Here is a 17,417-nt window from a genome sequence, read left to right on the forward strand (position 1 = left end):
AGTTGCACAAGCGCGTTCCAGGTTCCACAACTTACAAAACAAGCAATGTGATGGTTAAAGGAGTAGTGCGGCATTGCGGACGAACACAGTAGTTAGGCGCCGCTGCTTCCGGACAACGCTGAAATCAGTATCCAATCATCAGCCAGGGAAAGCCCAGCTAACCGGAGCTCTGCCAAACTTACACAAATGGCAAGCAGCAACAGAAATGACCCAGCAGTAGGCAGAATTTCACCCAATATACTGATTACTTGATGCCATGTAGAGGAAGCGCATGCGCTGCCCTACACGAGACCTAAAAAACACGATGGGTTGGAAAGCTATTCAGAGCGACTGCCTACGGTGCCTATTTGCAAGCAAATGTTGTATTTGATGAAAAGTACCTGAACAGTAACCGATTCGAGATGTATTTGAATAGTTAACATCGAATCGTTCTCCACTAATAACCGTTAAGAAAAGTGGTGGATTTTATTCTACACAAGATTACACGTAGTTGCTATATTTCAGACACATTCGCAGTGCAGCGTTCTCCTCACAAAACCGATTTCCATATTGTAATACTACAAATGCTTCTCCCGGTGATTTTTAGAACAGACGTGGATGAAAAAAATAGACATAAAAAGGCCAACGGTGTTAATGTTAACATATTTTGTTAATGCATACATTGAAGATTCTTAAGAGTTTGGAGTGCTGGTCACAAGATACAAATCCATCATGAAAATACTCTTTGAATGAATTCAGCCGAAGAGGCGGAGCTTACAGAGATAATGAGTAAAATAATGCGATCTTGTAAGCCGCGCCTCTCGTAACTCCCACTGCAAAAACTCCAGGCGCGGTCTAGCGTCTAGGAAAGAAACACGGAAGGCGTGCGCGCGCACAGCAACATGAAAGCGGACGCGCGCCCCTCGTTCCCTCCCTCCCTCCCTCCCCGTGTAGTAACGTGGCGGAAGAGCCTGGCTTCACGCACAGAAAGAACATGGAGGGGGCGGCGCTCGTAGTTGTGTCGGTCCTGCTGGGACTCTTGGTTCTAGCGGCGCTGCTGGCGTTGGTGACCGCTGGCGGGAAAAAGACGCAGGGAGCTGAGCAGGTGACCGGCGCGGACAGCACAGAGGGTAAGCATCATTCCTAGGGCAAAGCGGAAGCAGGCGACAGCGGCGCGCTGCACTCTGCGTGCAAATCTATGGCACTGGCCGAGCGACGCTCTACCGAGTGTTAGCTGACGTCAACTTAACTGTAGGGCAAGACCACAGTGCCACCAGGCGCTTGTCGACGGTACCGCAGGGATTTCCAGAGTCTGCAACGTGTGCATTGAAAATGGATTTTGAACATTGTTCTGTCCATCAGCACGCGGATCAAAGGGCACTGTAGGCTTGCACTGAGTACCGCGTAAGGGAAACTTAGTTAACCATAGTCTTTATATATGCTAGCTGACGCTGCCCGTTACAACGCGGAAGTAATGTAAAACATTTGGTTTGCCTGGCACGCGCAGCCTCCAGTGCATACAATTGACATTGCCTAATATAGCCTGACCCTATGTGTGTGTAAGGGAATGGGGGTGTTATTAACTTCATTACAAATAGGTCACCTGTGTATTATATTCTGCGTGTCCCTATATTATGCGAGTTACATATTTTTCTTCTCGAAAAGCTAATTTAATGAGATCTGAGGGCGGGTTTCAGAAGCTTGTAAACAGCACCCTCTTAATACCAGCTTCCTGCGTATTGATCTTTACAATAAAACAGTTCTTGGTTACCTTATTAAAATAAATCGAAAACTGCAGTTAATACAGATTAAAGTATTTGCCATTGTGGATGAAGAGTAGTGCCATTTATTTGAGTCCTAGCCTTCATGTCTTTGTCAATCTTGGTTTATTGCGAAAGTTTGAACCCAGTGCTTATAAATGAGTACAACGTTAGTTTTTTAAAGTTATGGGAGATTCCTTGCTTTTGTGTGAATTTGGTGGCCAATTCAGCTTAGTTGCGTGCATTTGTTCTTGAGTGCAAGTTTCGTCTCTTTCCTTTATGGGGCGTAACGGGTATGTTTGTCATCTAAGTAGGGTAAGGTCGATGTAGACAGAATCTGCATACCAAAATACCAAAACTTGATTACAATTTGCACAGCCTTTAAAAACTTCATTGTACACTGCAGTACTTGCTTTTGCGTGCTCAGGATTCATTTATATGAGAATCGTAACTGCTGTAACAGGCGCCGTTTCGTTTATCCTTGTTCAAAGTTCATTGTGTTGACTTTGGTGTATTGTTAGTAGATAGATCCAGAGATGTTTGAGACTGAAGAGTTTTCTAATTTTAAGTAAAGGAAGATGAGAAAATCTAGTGTACTGGTATAGTAAGCCCATTGTCAAAGTGTAAAGTTCCATTGGAGTGCTTGAAGTCCGTAAAATATGGGCTGAAGTACCTCTTTTGAACTGCTGTGGGCTGCATGCCACTTTCTTGCTCCAAGATCCATCAGTTCAGTTTTTTGGCCAAATGTTGTTATAAGGGGTGAATCACCATAGTCCTGTGCCAGATTCAGTTTACCTTTCTTATTTATTAAGTGGAACATAGGAGGATCACTGCTGCTGCTAAGTGACATCCTGGTTTCCAAATGGCAGAGAACTGGGAAGTAAAGTAACGATTAACGGTGGCAAACCACATTGCAAACTTTGGTAAAGGGAGAGTTACATACAGTAAGTGATTATTTTTAAGTCAAAAATACAGCAGCTCAGTTGCTATCGATGAGTGATGTCCAGCAATTACCTTACAAATTGATGAAACTAAAACAATTGTAATGTTTCCTAAACCATGCAATTTTTTTAGTTTACTTTGAGATAACAATTTGTATATTTTTCCAATTTAAAAATTCTTTAAAAGTTCTGCTATAGCAACCTAACATCAATAGATGATTTGTTACAACAACTCCATATCAATGGTTAGTTTGAGAATGCAAGACATTTATTGAATTATAAGGTATTGAGGGGTCTGTTATAGGGAGCTGTGGGCTTCTCCCTCACTTAATGATCACCCAATTTGCAAAGTCTTTCTTATCTTTTTATTTTGGTGTAGGCAATTTATACTGAACTCGATTACCAAATGCCTTGCAGTAGATTTCTGAAGCTGTAGTGTATATATCCATGCCGACTTCCTTATATATTTAGGGTACAGACTTGACTACACCACAGCAATATCACCCACTTCACGTCATGTACACACTTAACTAGTAAGTGTGACTTCTGCCCATATATCTCAACTTATACTATTAAGAACTTCAATTGATAAAAGCAAGTACATTTGCAAGTTCTGTTCAGATTGTTCTATGAATGAGGTGATATTCTCTCATGGTATGCGTATTTCACTTTAGTTGAAAGTGAATTGTTCTGTGCTTCTGGGAAAGTTCTGCTGCTCAGAAAGTTTATTCATTTCAGTTGTATCCTTCGGGATCGTAGCTGTGTGTATCCTTGGGGTCGGGCTGAAAGCTATTCTGGTCACATTTTCAGTTTCCCTTTAGAGCAATGAAGTCCTTAAAGTTAGATGTGCTTTCCCACATTGTGCAGAAGTTTACAGGCTGGGAACACAATAGTGCTGAAAAAAATGGTAGTAGCAAAGAGGCTACAACTGCTTCAGCGTGGCGAAGCAACACACTGAAGACTAAACAACTGTATCTAAACAAAGAGATTCTATCAATGTGTGGACATGTATTTTATTTGTTAGTTTTTCAGTGATGAAAAGATAGTGAAAGTACTCTCTCTTAGGGTGATAAAGATGAGAGCACAATGTGCTTTTTAAAATACCCCTCACACACTAAAAAAATCCAGTAGTGTCATGCTTCATCATTGGGGTCTTCCCGTCCCTCTACGGGGCGGGGCGTGCTACGACCTGACCGACTACGCGGGAGCACTAAAGTGGTGACAGGACTATGTGATGGTGCAAGGTGTCAGTGAAAGTGTAGGGACCTAACAATGTGTGTGAGTACAAAAATTAAAAATCCTCTGGCTAGTAGAAAAAAACAATTTATTAGCTTCTCTAGCTGGGGACATTAAGAAGGGGGTCTTGGGGTTGAGCCGATCGCTACAACCTGGTCTACATGTTTCGTAGGCAGTCCCCTACTGCCTACTCATCAGGACCTTCTACTGGTCCCTACGGGAATAAGCTCAGTTGCTAAGTATTGTCAGCCTGTCTTCCTAAAAACTAACAGTAAAATTCCACTGCTAGTTTTATGCTTCAGGGCATGAGCTGGCCCCCTAGGAAGCAAAAATTGTCAAAAATAGGTGACCCAAATATGGTCCCTGTAAAGAAAAAGGGAAAAAAAGGACACAGATATTTACATTTATAGCTGTGAATTATGCGCTTTCATTCTTGTTTGCGCCACAATTTCACTCATCAAATCCATTCACCCATTATACAGAGAATGACTTTTGAACTTTTATGGACAGAGTGATGGTTCAATCTGCCATCCCCTGGCTGTACGTAGGTGATACCTAACAGTGGACAAAAAACACACAGATGTTCATAGTAGGAACTGTGGTTTGTCACTGCGCTTACATAATTATCTGCGCCACAATTCTTCATTTCAAATTTCATTAGACCATTGCCTAAAGCCCTAATACAAGACTTTATGGACAGAGTGATGATTCAATCTTCCATCCCCTGCCTGTCCGAGTAAATTCCCGAACTTGTACGCGCCCACTGTAATTTGGGCTGGTTCTATCTCCACACACACACATCAAAGCGACTCAATGCATACAACAACATTTCACAGGATTAAAAAAGAATTAAAAAAGAAGAGGAACCCGATCTTTCATATTAGTCATAAGGTTGCAGTCAATGAGACAAAAAAACAAACAATGAAAGTCCCCACAGACCAGGGCGTACCCCTGCGTTAGAATGGTAACTATACATACTGTTGTGGCAAGTACGTGGTGCCCCATGAGCTGACAATCGGTAGGATTTCACCGCGGCGCTCTGCAAGAAAGAGAGCCACGCCCTTAGCGTTTTGGTCGAACTGCTTGGGAAGTGGAAAAAAGTGTCTCAAAACCCACTCGTTTTGAGACCTGGGGTAAGGGTCTATAACTTACTTTGTCCGCATAATCACTAAGTCTTACTTCTACCGATCCTGCCGCTCTGCTGAATGCTCGCGTGTTAGGAGCACTGGATCATTTAAGCGTCAATGCGCGCTGGTGCCGGGTGTGTCTAAACACTAGCGCGCTAACCCAAAATGGCTACCCGTGATGGGACATTGGAGGGTCAAAATGCGGAAGTCTCCCTTCTATGTCTATCGTTACCCACGATGAAGTTAATTTGATAGCTGTTCATGAATTATGGCAGGGAATTTCGTAATTATACTGCACATGACAATCTTAATGCAGGACAGATCACTATTCATAAATAATGACAGAGGAAATTATTCAACTAAAAAATAAAGCGGAAATCATAATATTATAAAAGGGTCACTAGTGGTGGACCTAGATTGGGAGGTATTGAAGTTCTGGAAACATGTATGAAGAGTAATAAAATTTAGCTTCGTGTTTTTACGCAGTTCTCTACCTTGAGTTATTAAAGGTGTAAAAATTAATTAAACAGCGAAATTCGCTGTGGAATATCTTTATGAAAATCATAATTGTTAGGTGGGTTGAGAGTTGACCCCTGTGCTAAGGTTAAGCACAGTAGTCATACACCCCTAGTACTGTATTCCAAGGGGGGTGGGTTCCACATACCAGTAGAGGACCTCTGTTATTATCTTTGCCACGGTTGGGGGTGCCTTAGAGAGTGGGGGTTCTTTAGAGGTACGGGGGTTCTATAACTGACCCCACGGAATTTCATCGTTCAACCCATTTTTGTTGGACTGGACACGAAAAACCCATCTCTGTTCTTTTTCAAGGAGATGTCTTTCGTTGTCAATCTGTTCAATTACAGTCCACAGTATGTCTTCAGGTTTGTGACCACTTACCAGGAAGTGGTTTGTTAATTTGGTACTGGATTTTTTGCACTTGATTGTGCTTTTATGTTCACCTATTCTTAACTTCACTGCCCTGCTCGTCATGCCAATGTATTCGAGTTTGCAGGGGCATGTGATAAGGTACACAACATTGGAACTGTTGCAATTGCTGAATGTTCTTTGTTCCCATGTAGTCCCGTTGTTGAAGGTCAATTTCTTGCTTTTCCTGGTCAGGCAGCATACCTTGCATCCACCGCAGGGGTAGTGCCCTTGTACAAAGTTAGGATTACCAGTGTTACAGTGTCACAACAAAAACCAACCTGGTATTCTTGGATTTGAACATCTTCCCCAAGAATGGCAGATTGATGACAACAACTCACTTTAAGAGTACTTCCAAGAACTGTCTCTTGATGTATCAGAGCTTTCACCCGAGACACCTGAGGGATAACCTCCCCTACGGCCAGTTCTTGCGACTTCGCAGGAACTGTACGGAAGTTGCCAATTTCAAAACTCAGTCAGAAGAGCTAAAGAAAAAATTGAAAATGAGGAACTATCCATCAAGGATCATTGATCAAGCCTATAAGAGAGCAAGGAACAATTGCAGAGAAAGCCTCCTGGAGGAGAAAGTCAAAAAAGTGGAAGAGCAGAGACCCATATGTGTGACCACGTATAACACCAACTCTGACCAGGTGAGCAAAATAATTAACAAAAACTGGAAGATCCTTAACAGCGGGGGCCTGGAAATTCCAAAACCAATGTTCTCGCACAAAAGAGCACAGAGTGTCAGGGATATTTTGGTCCACACTAGGCCAAAGGCCAACAGGGTGAACAACACTGGTAATCCTAACTTTGTACAAGGGCACTACCCCTGCGGTGGATGCAAGGTATGCTGCCTGACCAGGAAAAGCAAGAAATTGACCTTCAACAACGGGACTACATGGGAACAAAGAACATTCAGCAATTGCAACAGTTCCAATGTTGTGTACCTTATCACATGCCCCTGCAAACTCGAATACATTGGCATGACGAGCAGGGCAGTGAAGTTAAGAATAGGTGAACATAAAAGCACAATCAAGTGCAAAAAATCCAGTACCAAATTAACAAACCACTTCCTGGTAAGTGGTCACAAACCTGAAGACATACTGTGGACTGTAATTGAACAGATTGACAACGAAAGACATCTCCTTGAAAAAGAACAGAGATGGGTTTTTCGTGTCCAGTCCAACAAAAATGGGTTGAACGATGAAATTCCGTGGGGTCAGTTATAGAACCCCCGTACCTCTAAAGAACCCCCACTCTCTAAGGCACCCCCAACCGTGGCAAAGATAATAACAGAGGTCCTCTACTGGTATGTGGAACCCACCCCCCTTGGAATACAGTACTAGGGGTGTATGACTACTGTGCTTAACCTTAGCACAGGGGTCAACTCTCAACCCACCTAACAATTATGATTTTCATAAAGATATTCCACAGCGAATTTCGCTGTTTAATTAATTTTTACACCTTTAATAACTCAAGGTAGAGAACTGCGTAAAAACACGAAGCTAAATTTTATTACTCTTCATACATGTTTCCAGAACTTCAATACCTCCCAATCTAGGTCCACCACTAGTGACCCTTTTATAATATTATGATTTCCGCTTTATTTTTTAGTTGAATAATTTCCTCTGTCATTATTTATGAATAGTGATCTGTCCTGCATTAAGATTGTCATGTGCAGTATAATTACGAAATTCCCTGCCATAATTCATGAACAGCTATCAAATTAACTTCATCGTGGGTAACGATAGACATAGAAGGGAGACTTCCGCATTTTGACCCTCCAATGTCCCATCACGGGTAGCCATTTTGGGTTAGCGCGCTAGTGTTTAGACACACCCGGCACCAGCGCGCATTGACGCTTAAATGATCCAGTGCTCCTAACACGCGAGCATTCAGCAGAGCGGCAGGATCGGTAGAAGTAAGACTTAGTGATTATGCGGACAAAGTAAGTTATAGACCCTTACCCCAGGTCTCAAAACGAGTGGGTTTTGAGACACTTTTTTCCACTTCCCAAGCAGTTCGACCAAAACGCTAAGGGCGTGGCTCTCTTTCTTGCAGAGCGCCGCGGTGAAATCCTACCGATTGTCAGCTCATGGGGCACCACGTACTTGCCACAACAGTATGTATAGTTACCATTCTAACGCAGGGGTACGCCCTGGTCTGTGGGGACTTTCATTGTTTGTTTTTTTGTCTCATTGACTGCAACCTTATGACTAATATGAAAGATCGGGTTCCTCTTCTTTTTTAATTCTTTTTTAATCCTGTGAAATGTTGTTGTATGCATTGAGTCGCTTTGATGTGTGTGTGTGGAGATAGAACCAGCCCAAATTACAGTGGGCGCGTACAAGTTCGGGAATTTACTCGGACAGGCAGGGGATGGAAGATTGAATCATCACTCTGTCCATAAAGTCTTGTATTAGGGCTTTAGGCAATGGTCTAATGAAATTTGAAATGAAGAATTGTGGCGCAGATAATTATGTAAGCGCAGTGACAAACCACAGTTCCTACTATGAACATCTGTGTGTTTTTTGTCCACTGTTAGGTATCACCTACGTACAGCCAGGGGATGGCAGATTGAACCATCACTCTGTCCATAAAAGTTCAAAAGTCATTCTCTGTATAATGGGTGAATGGATTTGATGAGTGAAATTGTGGCGCAAACAAGAATGAAAGCGCATAATTCACAGCTATAAATGTAAATATCTGTGTCCTTTTTTTCCCTTTTTCTTTACAGGGACCATATTTGGGTCACCTATTTTTGACAATTTTTGCTTCCTAGGGGGCCAGCTCATGCCCTGAAGCATAAAACTAGCAGTGGAATTTTACTGTTAGTTTTTAGGAAGACAGGCTGACAATACTTAGCAACTGAGCTTATTCCCGTAGGGACCAGTAGAAGGTCCTGATGAGTAGGCAGTAGGGGACTGCCTACGAAACATGTAGACCAGGTTGTAGCGATCGGCTCAACCCCAAGACCCCCTTCTTAATGTCCCCAGCTAGAGAAGCTAATAAATTGTTTTTTTCTACTAGCCAGAGGATTTTTAATTTTTGTACTCACACACATTGTTAGGTCCCTACACTTTCACTGACACCTTGCACCATCACATAGTCCTGTCACCACTTTAGTGCTCCCGCGTAGTCGGTCAGGTCGTAGCACGCCCCGCCCCGTAGAGGGACGGGAAGACCCCAATGATGAAGCATGACACTACTGGATTTTTTTAGTGTGTGAGGGGTATTTTAAAAAGCACATTGTGCTCTCATCTTTATCACCCTAAGAGAGAGTACTTTCACTATCTTTTCATCACTGAAAAACTAACAAATAAAATACATGTCCACACATTGATAGAATCTCTTTGTTTAGATATATTGCTTTGGAGGGTGATTCTATCAACTCCTCTGCACTTCCCTGATTGTTTTGGGACTAAACAACTGTGCCAACAATCCACATACCAAAGGATTTCTGCTGGTCATCTCACACTATATTTGGTCTCGCTTAGCTGTCAGTTGACGGAGATCTTTTGTGCACAATACCAGTAGTATGAGTGTGGCTTTTATTTAGCCCGTTGTTGACTACTGATTGACTTTCTTGTCAGTCTCATTTGCTTCCATTTTATTTTACAAAAAACACAGTTGATGGACAGAATGCAGAACAATGTCATACATTCACCCCAGTACAAAGATCTGGGCCTAAATCCATCGTTTTTTTGCACTCCACACCACCCTAGGTCAGACAATGGCTATATGCAAATCAGCCTTGACCCTGTGCCTCATGGGAACAGTCCAGTCCAAACTACCAAGCCATGTCTTTCCTAGACCGGAATCAAGCATCCAAGGACCGGTTTCTGGCTATCAGCCTTTTTCAGCCTGGATAGCTTGACTCCAGTGGTATCAAGCTATCCATCACCACCCCCTTTTGTACCGCTCCATTTTATATTACGGCATTCCTTCATCTTATGTTTGTCTCTACCCTGGAGGATACCTTCTCTACCATCCTTTTTTATTTTTTTTGGTAAACAGACTTTATTCAGGTACAACTGATGCATTCGGATGGATTCTCGGAGAAAACAGTATACATATAATGTTGAAGTACTTAACACCATGCACATGTATGATTACACAGTCTTTGGAGTTACTTCTCCGTTGGTTTCTCTGCCTTCGACAGTGCTCCTGAGGTCATCCACCAAAACAACATTGCAAGAAAATTTGCAATCTTCATCTCTACCTAGAGAGTGAAAACCTTACATCTCCATGCTAGATCGTATTCTTAACTATCCCAACAGTCAATGGGTTAACAAATCACTGCCTACCCCCCCCCTCAAACCCTACCTACCCCCGTCAGACATGTCGCTCTACCCGTTTCTCTTCTGAGCTGTGAAGTATGCGTAGTTACAGGACATTCGGGACCACCGGACCAGGAAGCAGACAACCACTCAAGGGGGAGCCTCTTTGCCGACCTCGCTGCTCAACCTCCAAGCCGCTCTCTCAAGAAAGGCGATGTTTCAGTCTACAAGCCCCCCCCCCTCCACCTCCCCCAAGAGGGTCCATCCGGTGACATCTGTCGGACTCTTGAGCAATTCCACCATCGCCACCCATGCCCTAGCCATGTCCAACAATTTGTCATTGGTTCTCTGGGCCATTTGTAGTCTAAAAATCCCCTCGCAGTCAGCCCACTTTGTAAATTCTCGCATCCACCGTGCAGCATTAGGTGCACCGACCGCCTTCCAATGGCTGGTAATTTCTGTCTTAGCTAGGACTAACCCCAAATCTATAAATTTACTGGTAACTTTATTACAGGCAGAATGGGGGAACCAGTGTATCAGATAAAATCCTGGGGTCCGCTAAATATCCCTATCCATTATTTCACCTACTTTGGTCGTTACCTCCCCCCGAAACCCGTGCAGAAGTGGGCATTCCCAGAGCATGTGTAAAAATGCAGCGTTTTCTAGTTTGCATCGTGGGCAGGCTGTTTGGGATACGAAGAATTAATTCATTTTGTGTGGGGTGAGATACGCTCAATGGAACACAAACGGTATTAGTTGAAATCTCGCATTTCTAGAACATTTCCACGCCTGTTCCATCAACGCCTCCCACGGCTTCTCCCCTTCAGGGATCCCAAGGTCCATTTTCCATTTAATGCGCAGACTCTCCTGAGGAGATCTGACCTCCTGCGTAGTTCGCCTATACAGGCAGGTAACCGCTTTGATCGTCCCTGCTGAAGAGACCACATATTGGCAAGAGAGAGAGGTCGACGGTTCCACCTTCCCCCTTCTTCCATTACTTATGGGTGGCTGCCGTCAATGCTGCATGCAAGAGAAAGCCATGCCTGGGTAATTCATATCTTTCTAAAAGATCCTGGAAGGGTATGAGGGTGCCATCCTCATAGAGATCTCCAATAGTGGAGATCCCCCACATCTCACCAGTCTCGTAATCTCTGCCAATCCCCCCCCCCCCATTTGCCTCGCAGACTTTCAATGAGATCTCAGGGGCATATGGGGGGGGCGTTTTAGCCCTCCTATTGGCTCAATTCCAGCATTGTCGCACCACCCAGAGTTCTCATGGCATCTCTCTTTCACTTAAAGGGAGCCATAGAAGAGTCCAAGAAAGCTGGTGAAGGTCTGGGTCCATGCCCCCTTGGTCCTCACCCGTACGCAGTCTCCTTGCCAACCAATTTGTAAACTATTGGAATTGGGCTGCGTGGTAATAGGCCTCGAAATCCGGGGCTGCAAACTCCCCCCCGGTCTCCTCATATTGCTGAGCGCCACTCTGCGCCTCCCAGAGCCCCATAAAAATCTGTAGTCATGGTGTTTAGTTGGGTAAAGTATTTTCGGAGTATCCATAAAGGTAGTGAGCCAAAATAGTAAAGTAGTCGAGGCAGGGTTACCATCTTTAGCAGCGCCACCCTCCCCGCTACTGAAAGTGGAAAGGTCCCACAAAATTCAAAATTGCTCCTGGTGGTTCTTAATGCTCTTCCTATATTACCTTCAAACAAGTCAGAGGGGTCATGATAGATCCGAACTCCTAGGTAAGTCAAACAGCTCCCTTCCCACCTCACGTCAAGCCCATTTGGAGGTTTGCCTCTACCCCCCTGGGCAGGGAAAGGCACGTCTTATTCCAGTTGACTCTGAGTCCCGCCACCCGCCCCAGTCTGGACAGCAGTTCTCGGGCACCCTGTAACTCATCAGCAGTGTTGGCGAGGAAAATTAGAAGATCGTCCGCGTACAGAGCTATGTAGTGGGCTTGGCCCACCCCATCCATCCCCCTGTGATATCGCCCTGATCTTGCATGAACTGCCAGCGGTTCCATCCCTGTCTCGTACGGCTGCCCACTCTGCAGGCCTCTGAAAGTATTCCCCCCGTGCGAACCCTGGCAGTCGAGAGGTTGTACAGAATTCTCATCCAAGCCACAAACCCCTCGCCCAGTCCAAATGCTCGCAGGACTCTAAACAGGTATGGCCACTCAATGACTATCGAAGGCCTTTTCAATGTCAATCTATAAGATGTACGCCTCCCCCCACCCCCCTTGCTGAACTGTGCACCAGTTGACACAGCCGGCGTATATTCATAGCTGTATTCCGGTTGGGAATAAACCTGGCCTGGGCCATATGCACAAGCGTAGTTATATGGGTCATCAAACGGCTGGCTTAAATGCTACTCAATATCTTGTAGTCTAAATTAAGCATAGAGTGGGGGCAATAGGCGGCGCAATCCCACGCCGGTTTATCCGGCTTGAGGAATGGTATAATTATCGCCTCTTGTTGAGCAAGGTAGAAAGCCAACCTGTTTTGATCAGTTGTAGAGGGCTAACAGGCAGGGAGCCAACAGATCTACATATGTGGCATAAAACTCTCTGTAGCGCATCTGTGCCAGGGGTTTTGTTTCTGGCCATACGCTTTATGGCTCCCCTGATCTCTCCTATCTCAACAGCCCGGCGTAAGACCTCTGCATCCTCTGCCTCAACTTGCGGCAGTTCTATATCCAGGAATCCCTCCTCCTCCAATACTCTAGGGTCTAATTGACTTTGATATAGAGTAGTATAATAGTATAATATTCCAGTAACTGCGCATTACTAGCCTGCTGCCCGTAGTACGTTTTTCCATCACCACCTCTAAAATCGGCCTCCCTCTACGCGCAGGGTTGGCCAGCCAGGCCAGCAGCGTCCCAGATGTGTCCCTCTCAACGTGTGCCCGAGCCACATACGCCCTATAATCAAAACATCTCAAGCGCTCCACTTGAGCCACCAATTCTTCCCTGGCCGTCATAAGATCCTCCTGTTTGTCTTCTCGTTCTGGCCTATCCCTTTCCACGTCTCTGAGCTGTTCCACCTTCGGTACATCGTTCAGCAGGTTTCTACGTACTCCCACCGCTTCCCCAATACAGCGACCCCTTATCACTACATTAAATGCATCCCACTCATTGTGTAAGCTAGTGGCCATGTTAGTGTTGATCTGAAAGTACTCCTCTATAGCAGTACCGACTGTGGTTGTAAAGAAATGGTCTTCCAATGTCTCCGGACCGAGACGAAAACTGGGAATAGCAGACCTAATTTGAACCCAATTCATGGATATTAGCAGGGGATTCTGAGCAGATATCGTCCTGGCTAAGTACTCACTTAGTGTGACCTCTATATGCACCTCTGGGGAACAAAGAATTGAGTCCAGTCGAACATGCAGCTCTTGTAGAGCCGAAAGAGTAGTCTCGTTCCCCCGGGTGATGGACCCTCCAAGTGTCCATCAGTCCCTAGTGCCGTTGCCAGTCTCGTCGGGTTTCTTCTAGTCTATGTGTGGGAGCGGCAGGGAGTGTTGGATGGGAGCGGTCCAGGGCCATCTCAGTAATGCAATTAAAATCTCCCCTCAAAGCACATGTCCCGTCAAAACCGCTACCAATTTCTGCGATAGCTGTGCAAAGAAAGCAGGTTGGTCGACATGTAATATCCCGGCCATGAAGGCGCCCCACCACCACCACAAATCGGCCCTCCAGGGTCTATAAACTGCTGGACACATTGAAACGCACCCCCGCACGTACCCACACTAAGGTCCCTCTCGAAAAGGCCGAATACGTAATATAAAACACCTACCCCCTCCAACTGCGTTGTAGTGCCGCCCCTTCCGCCTTCTTTAGGTGGGTTTCTTGTAGTAATGCAATTTGCACTCCTCTCCTTGCCAGGTAAGCATGTATTTTGTGCTGCCGGCTCATTGTGTGCCCCTGACATTCCAGGTCATAACTTTGATTCCTATGGAGGTACCCATGATTCCGACTCAAGACTCTGACCCCAGAGATCTCCCTTAGCGAAATGTCTGACCCCTTCTCACTTACCCCAAACTATAACCTTTACCCAACTCCCACACCCCAGGACAGGCACACAAGAAGAGGCCCCCATCCAAACTAAGTCATTCATACAAAAAGCCATAAAAAGGAGGTGGTGCGTGGCTCACATCCGTTGGTCCCAGAACCCTCCTCCCGGCCCCCCTCCGTTATAGCTAATTCTCCCAGTGGGACCCCATGATACATTCAAGTTCCCCCTCATTGTAACGGTTGAGTCTCTAGTCCCAGGAGTCATAACAGGCATCCTACCATCTTTTCCGCTTACTCCCTGCAGACCGTTCATCCAAACATCCCATCCGCTGTCTGGAGAGTAACGTCTGGAAGTTCAGTACCAGAGAGCCCCTGGGCTCTTTGTAGTATGAAGTCTCGATAGTGCAGCAACCGCACCACCATTGGGCGGGGCCCCAGGTTTAGGTGGGCGAGCCGGGACCCTGTGCGCCCGCTCCAGTGCGTAAAATGGGGATAGCCCCTCCGGTGCCACCTCTGTTTTCAGCCAGGTTTCCAGGTACTGGACCGCATCAGCTCCATCCTCTCGCTCCAGAACGCCTACGATGCTGAGGTTATTTGTTCTTGAGTGCCCTTCGCTGTCTTCAGCCCTCATCTACCACTTCTTTCAGGGAGTCTTGAAGAGCGGCGACCGTATCCGATATGTATTTCATGTTAGTCTCATTGGTCGCTACTCTCTCTTTAATTTTTCGGTGGTCGTCTTTCAAGAGGGTGAGATCCGACCTAGCGTCCATCCTCGCCTCAAGCGCCAATATAATGGCCAGCATGATATCCCCCAAGGTGGGGTCTCCGGGTTGCTCAGCCCCTCTCCCCACCCAGTTACGTGGTCATAATCATCATCAGTGTGCTGTTCCAATTCGTCCATCCGAAGGACCTCATATCCCTTTTTTCTGGACACCCTGCCCATCTTGCGATCTGTTGGCAAAAGTAGAAGTCTGTGTAAGGAAGATCGTGGGCTCCGCTTTCACCAGTCAAGCGGACGTGCTGCTGTACTCCTGCATAGGCAATGGTGTCAAAACTGTTTCGAAAGTCTGCGTGCCAGTTGATCCCAATCTGTAGAAACCCAGGAAATTGCCCCAAATGACTCGGGCATGTGGGGGGTGTATCATCCAGAAGCAAAGGTCCCCTCCCCCGTAGAGGTTCAAGAATTAGGTAGGCCTGCTGTTTCTGGTTTCAGTCCTCCTTGCCTGCTGCAGTGCTTTGAGTTATGCACAGCTCGAATATCATTATTATGCGCTTCTGGGGAGGTTTATATCTCATATAACCCTCAGCGGGTAGGCCCACCTCTCAGTGATCCAAAGTGCAGAGCATCCGTATTTTGAACAGCAAAGCCATCCAATCTGGTCCCCACAGTCGACCCCCACTCCACTCCCTCACATATCCCTGTACCAAAGCGCGGGTCAATGAAATCTTGCCCAGTGCCCACAAGCACCCACCTTATGGTGTGCCACACGTGTGGACCGCTAGGCTCTGGCCAAATGGGACTCCCTGGGTGTTTCTGGCCGTATGTTGCTCTTGCTTCTGTTTGCCTGCATCTTCACCTAATATCGCTCCTCTATCCCTCTAAGTCCAGGCTAGTTTTTGATCTCCTGGCCTGTAGCACGCTCTTCACTCCTTTTTGCGCTGCAGCTCCCCCGTGCAGCCGGCCTCCTGCAGCATTAATTCCTGGGATTTCGCACCTCACCTCGGTGCCAAAGCGACAGGGCGCCGACCAACCGTTAAGCTCACCTCAGGATGCGGTCCGTGTAGGAGATGCAGCACGGAGCTTAACAGCCCGGCGCGGCGTAGACAGCTACTCTCATACCGCCATCTTAGGGTCAGGCAGCATCGGGCGGGCAGCCAGGTGACTCATGCTCGCTTCCGCCGCCTCTTGGCTTCCCTGATCAGAGGGTCTTCAGGCGAGTCGCGGCCGTCAATCGGTCAGCTAGATTACTGCCAGAAGGCGTCCCAGGGACATTTGCCGTCCCTAACTGCAGGCATCGACGACTCCGGTCTGGGCCGTAATTTTGATTCCTGTTCTGGCGGGCTGCTGCAGGGAAGAAAATCCAGATTTTCTCCGTTATCCTTGAATCCTAAACCCTCAAAGTTCTTCCAGTCGGGCACTGGATATTCCGCACCAGTCTGAGGTGACGGGGCCAGGGCCCCTTACGGTATTTCAGGATCGCTTGCAACAACCGCCGGCTGCGGAGGATTTCCGAGGTCCGCTGCAGATTACATCGGCGCTCAATCCACACCCCTCTACCAATCTTTTGATTTGATGACTTGTATTCTTCCTTGCACTACAGTATGGAATTGCTTTCTTTTTTTTCTTTTGCTCTGATCACTCCATGGGAGTGCTTGTTTCTTGCTCTCTCTCTCATGTGCGCTGCTTTATCCCCATCCCCTGTACTCTCTCTTGGTTGCCACACCCCCTCCACCGTCTACGTTGATAACGCTGCCTGCCCCGTTTCACATGTCACTATCATTTGCTTACTTCTTATTAGTTGTCTTTTGTTGCTCTTCTTTTGTGTGTCCCGCCCTTGGACCATAGCTTGTTTAGTATTCTTTTGTTTGTTGGACATTAACGGCGCATGAATGGCAATGGGCGTGAATGCGGCGCAGCTTGGTGTTTGTAGACGGACGTGTGAGAAGTGAGCAGAACGCCAAGGTGGAGCGTTAATGGGCGCGCACATTGCTTCTGAAAGGCGCGCTACTGAAGTAGGCGGCCATTTTTTGTTTTATTTGTGGCACGCCCCTCTGACAACGCTGTTGTGCCACGCCCCTCTTACAACGGTGCACGCCCACAAAGTAATAATGTGAAGTGTAGTTTGACATGCCCAGGACACGCCAACGCCCACGTGGAGTTTGTGTAGTTTGATACGCCCACGGCCACGACACACCCACGCCAACGCCCAAGTGGAGTTTGTGTAGTTTGACACGCCAACGCCCACAAAGGACTACTTTACCCCTAAGGTTCCTTGACCTTTCTACTATGCAGTATTGGGTGTTGTGATTGGTGCTGTACTTCTTGTATTTACCCGCCTCAAAGGTTTCAGCTCTCTCTTTATAATAGTAGTATAGATAGATATAGATTTGCTGTGCGTTCAAAGACAGAGTTCAGATGTCAAGAAGTCTTCAGAGTGA

The 17,417-nt window shown here is 46.2% G+C and overlaps 1 protein-coding gene across 1 annotated transcript in view; it reads left to right on the forward strand.

The window, feature by feature from the left end:
* The first annotated feature begins 814 nt into the window (after window positions 1-814).
* The window catches only part of TBL2 (transducin beta like 2), an 89,538-nt gene continuing 72,935 nt past the window's right edge, over window positions 815-17,417 (forward strand). Inside the window, exon 1 of the mRNA XM_086954698.1 lies at window positions 815-1,109. Within this exon, the coding sequence (XP_086810824.1) occupies window positions 974-1,109 (136 nt within the window). The 5' untranslated portion in view covers window positions 815-973. The remainder of the gene's footprint in view (window positions 1,110-17,417) is intronic.

This window comes from Lissotriton vulgaris, chromosome 2_1 (genome assembly GCF_964263255.1).
Source record: "Lissotriton vulgaris chromosome 2_1, aLisVul1.2, whole genome shotgun sequence".
Classification (NCBI taxonomy): Eukaryota; Metazoa; Chordata; class Amphibia; order Caudata; family Salamandridae; genus Lissotriton; species Lissotriton vulgaris.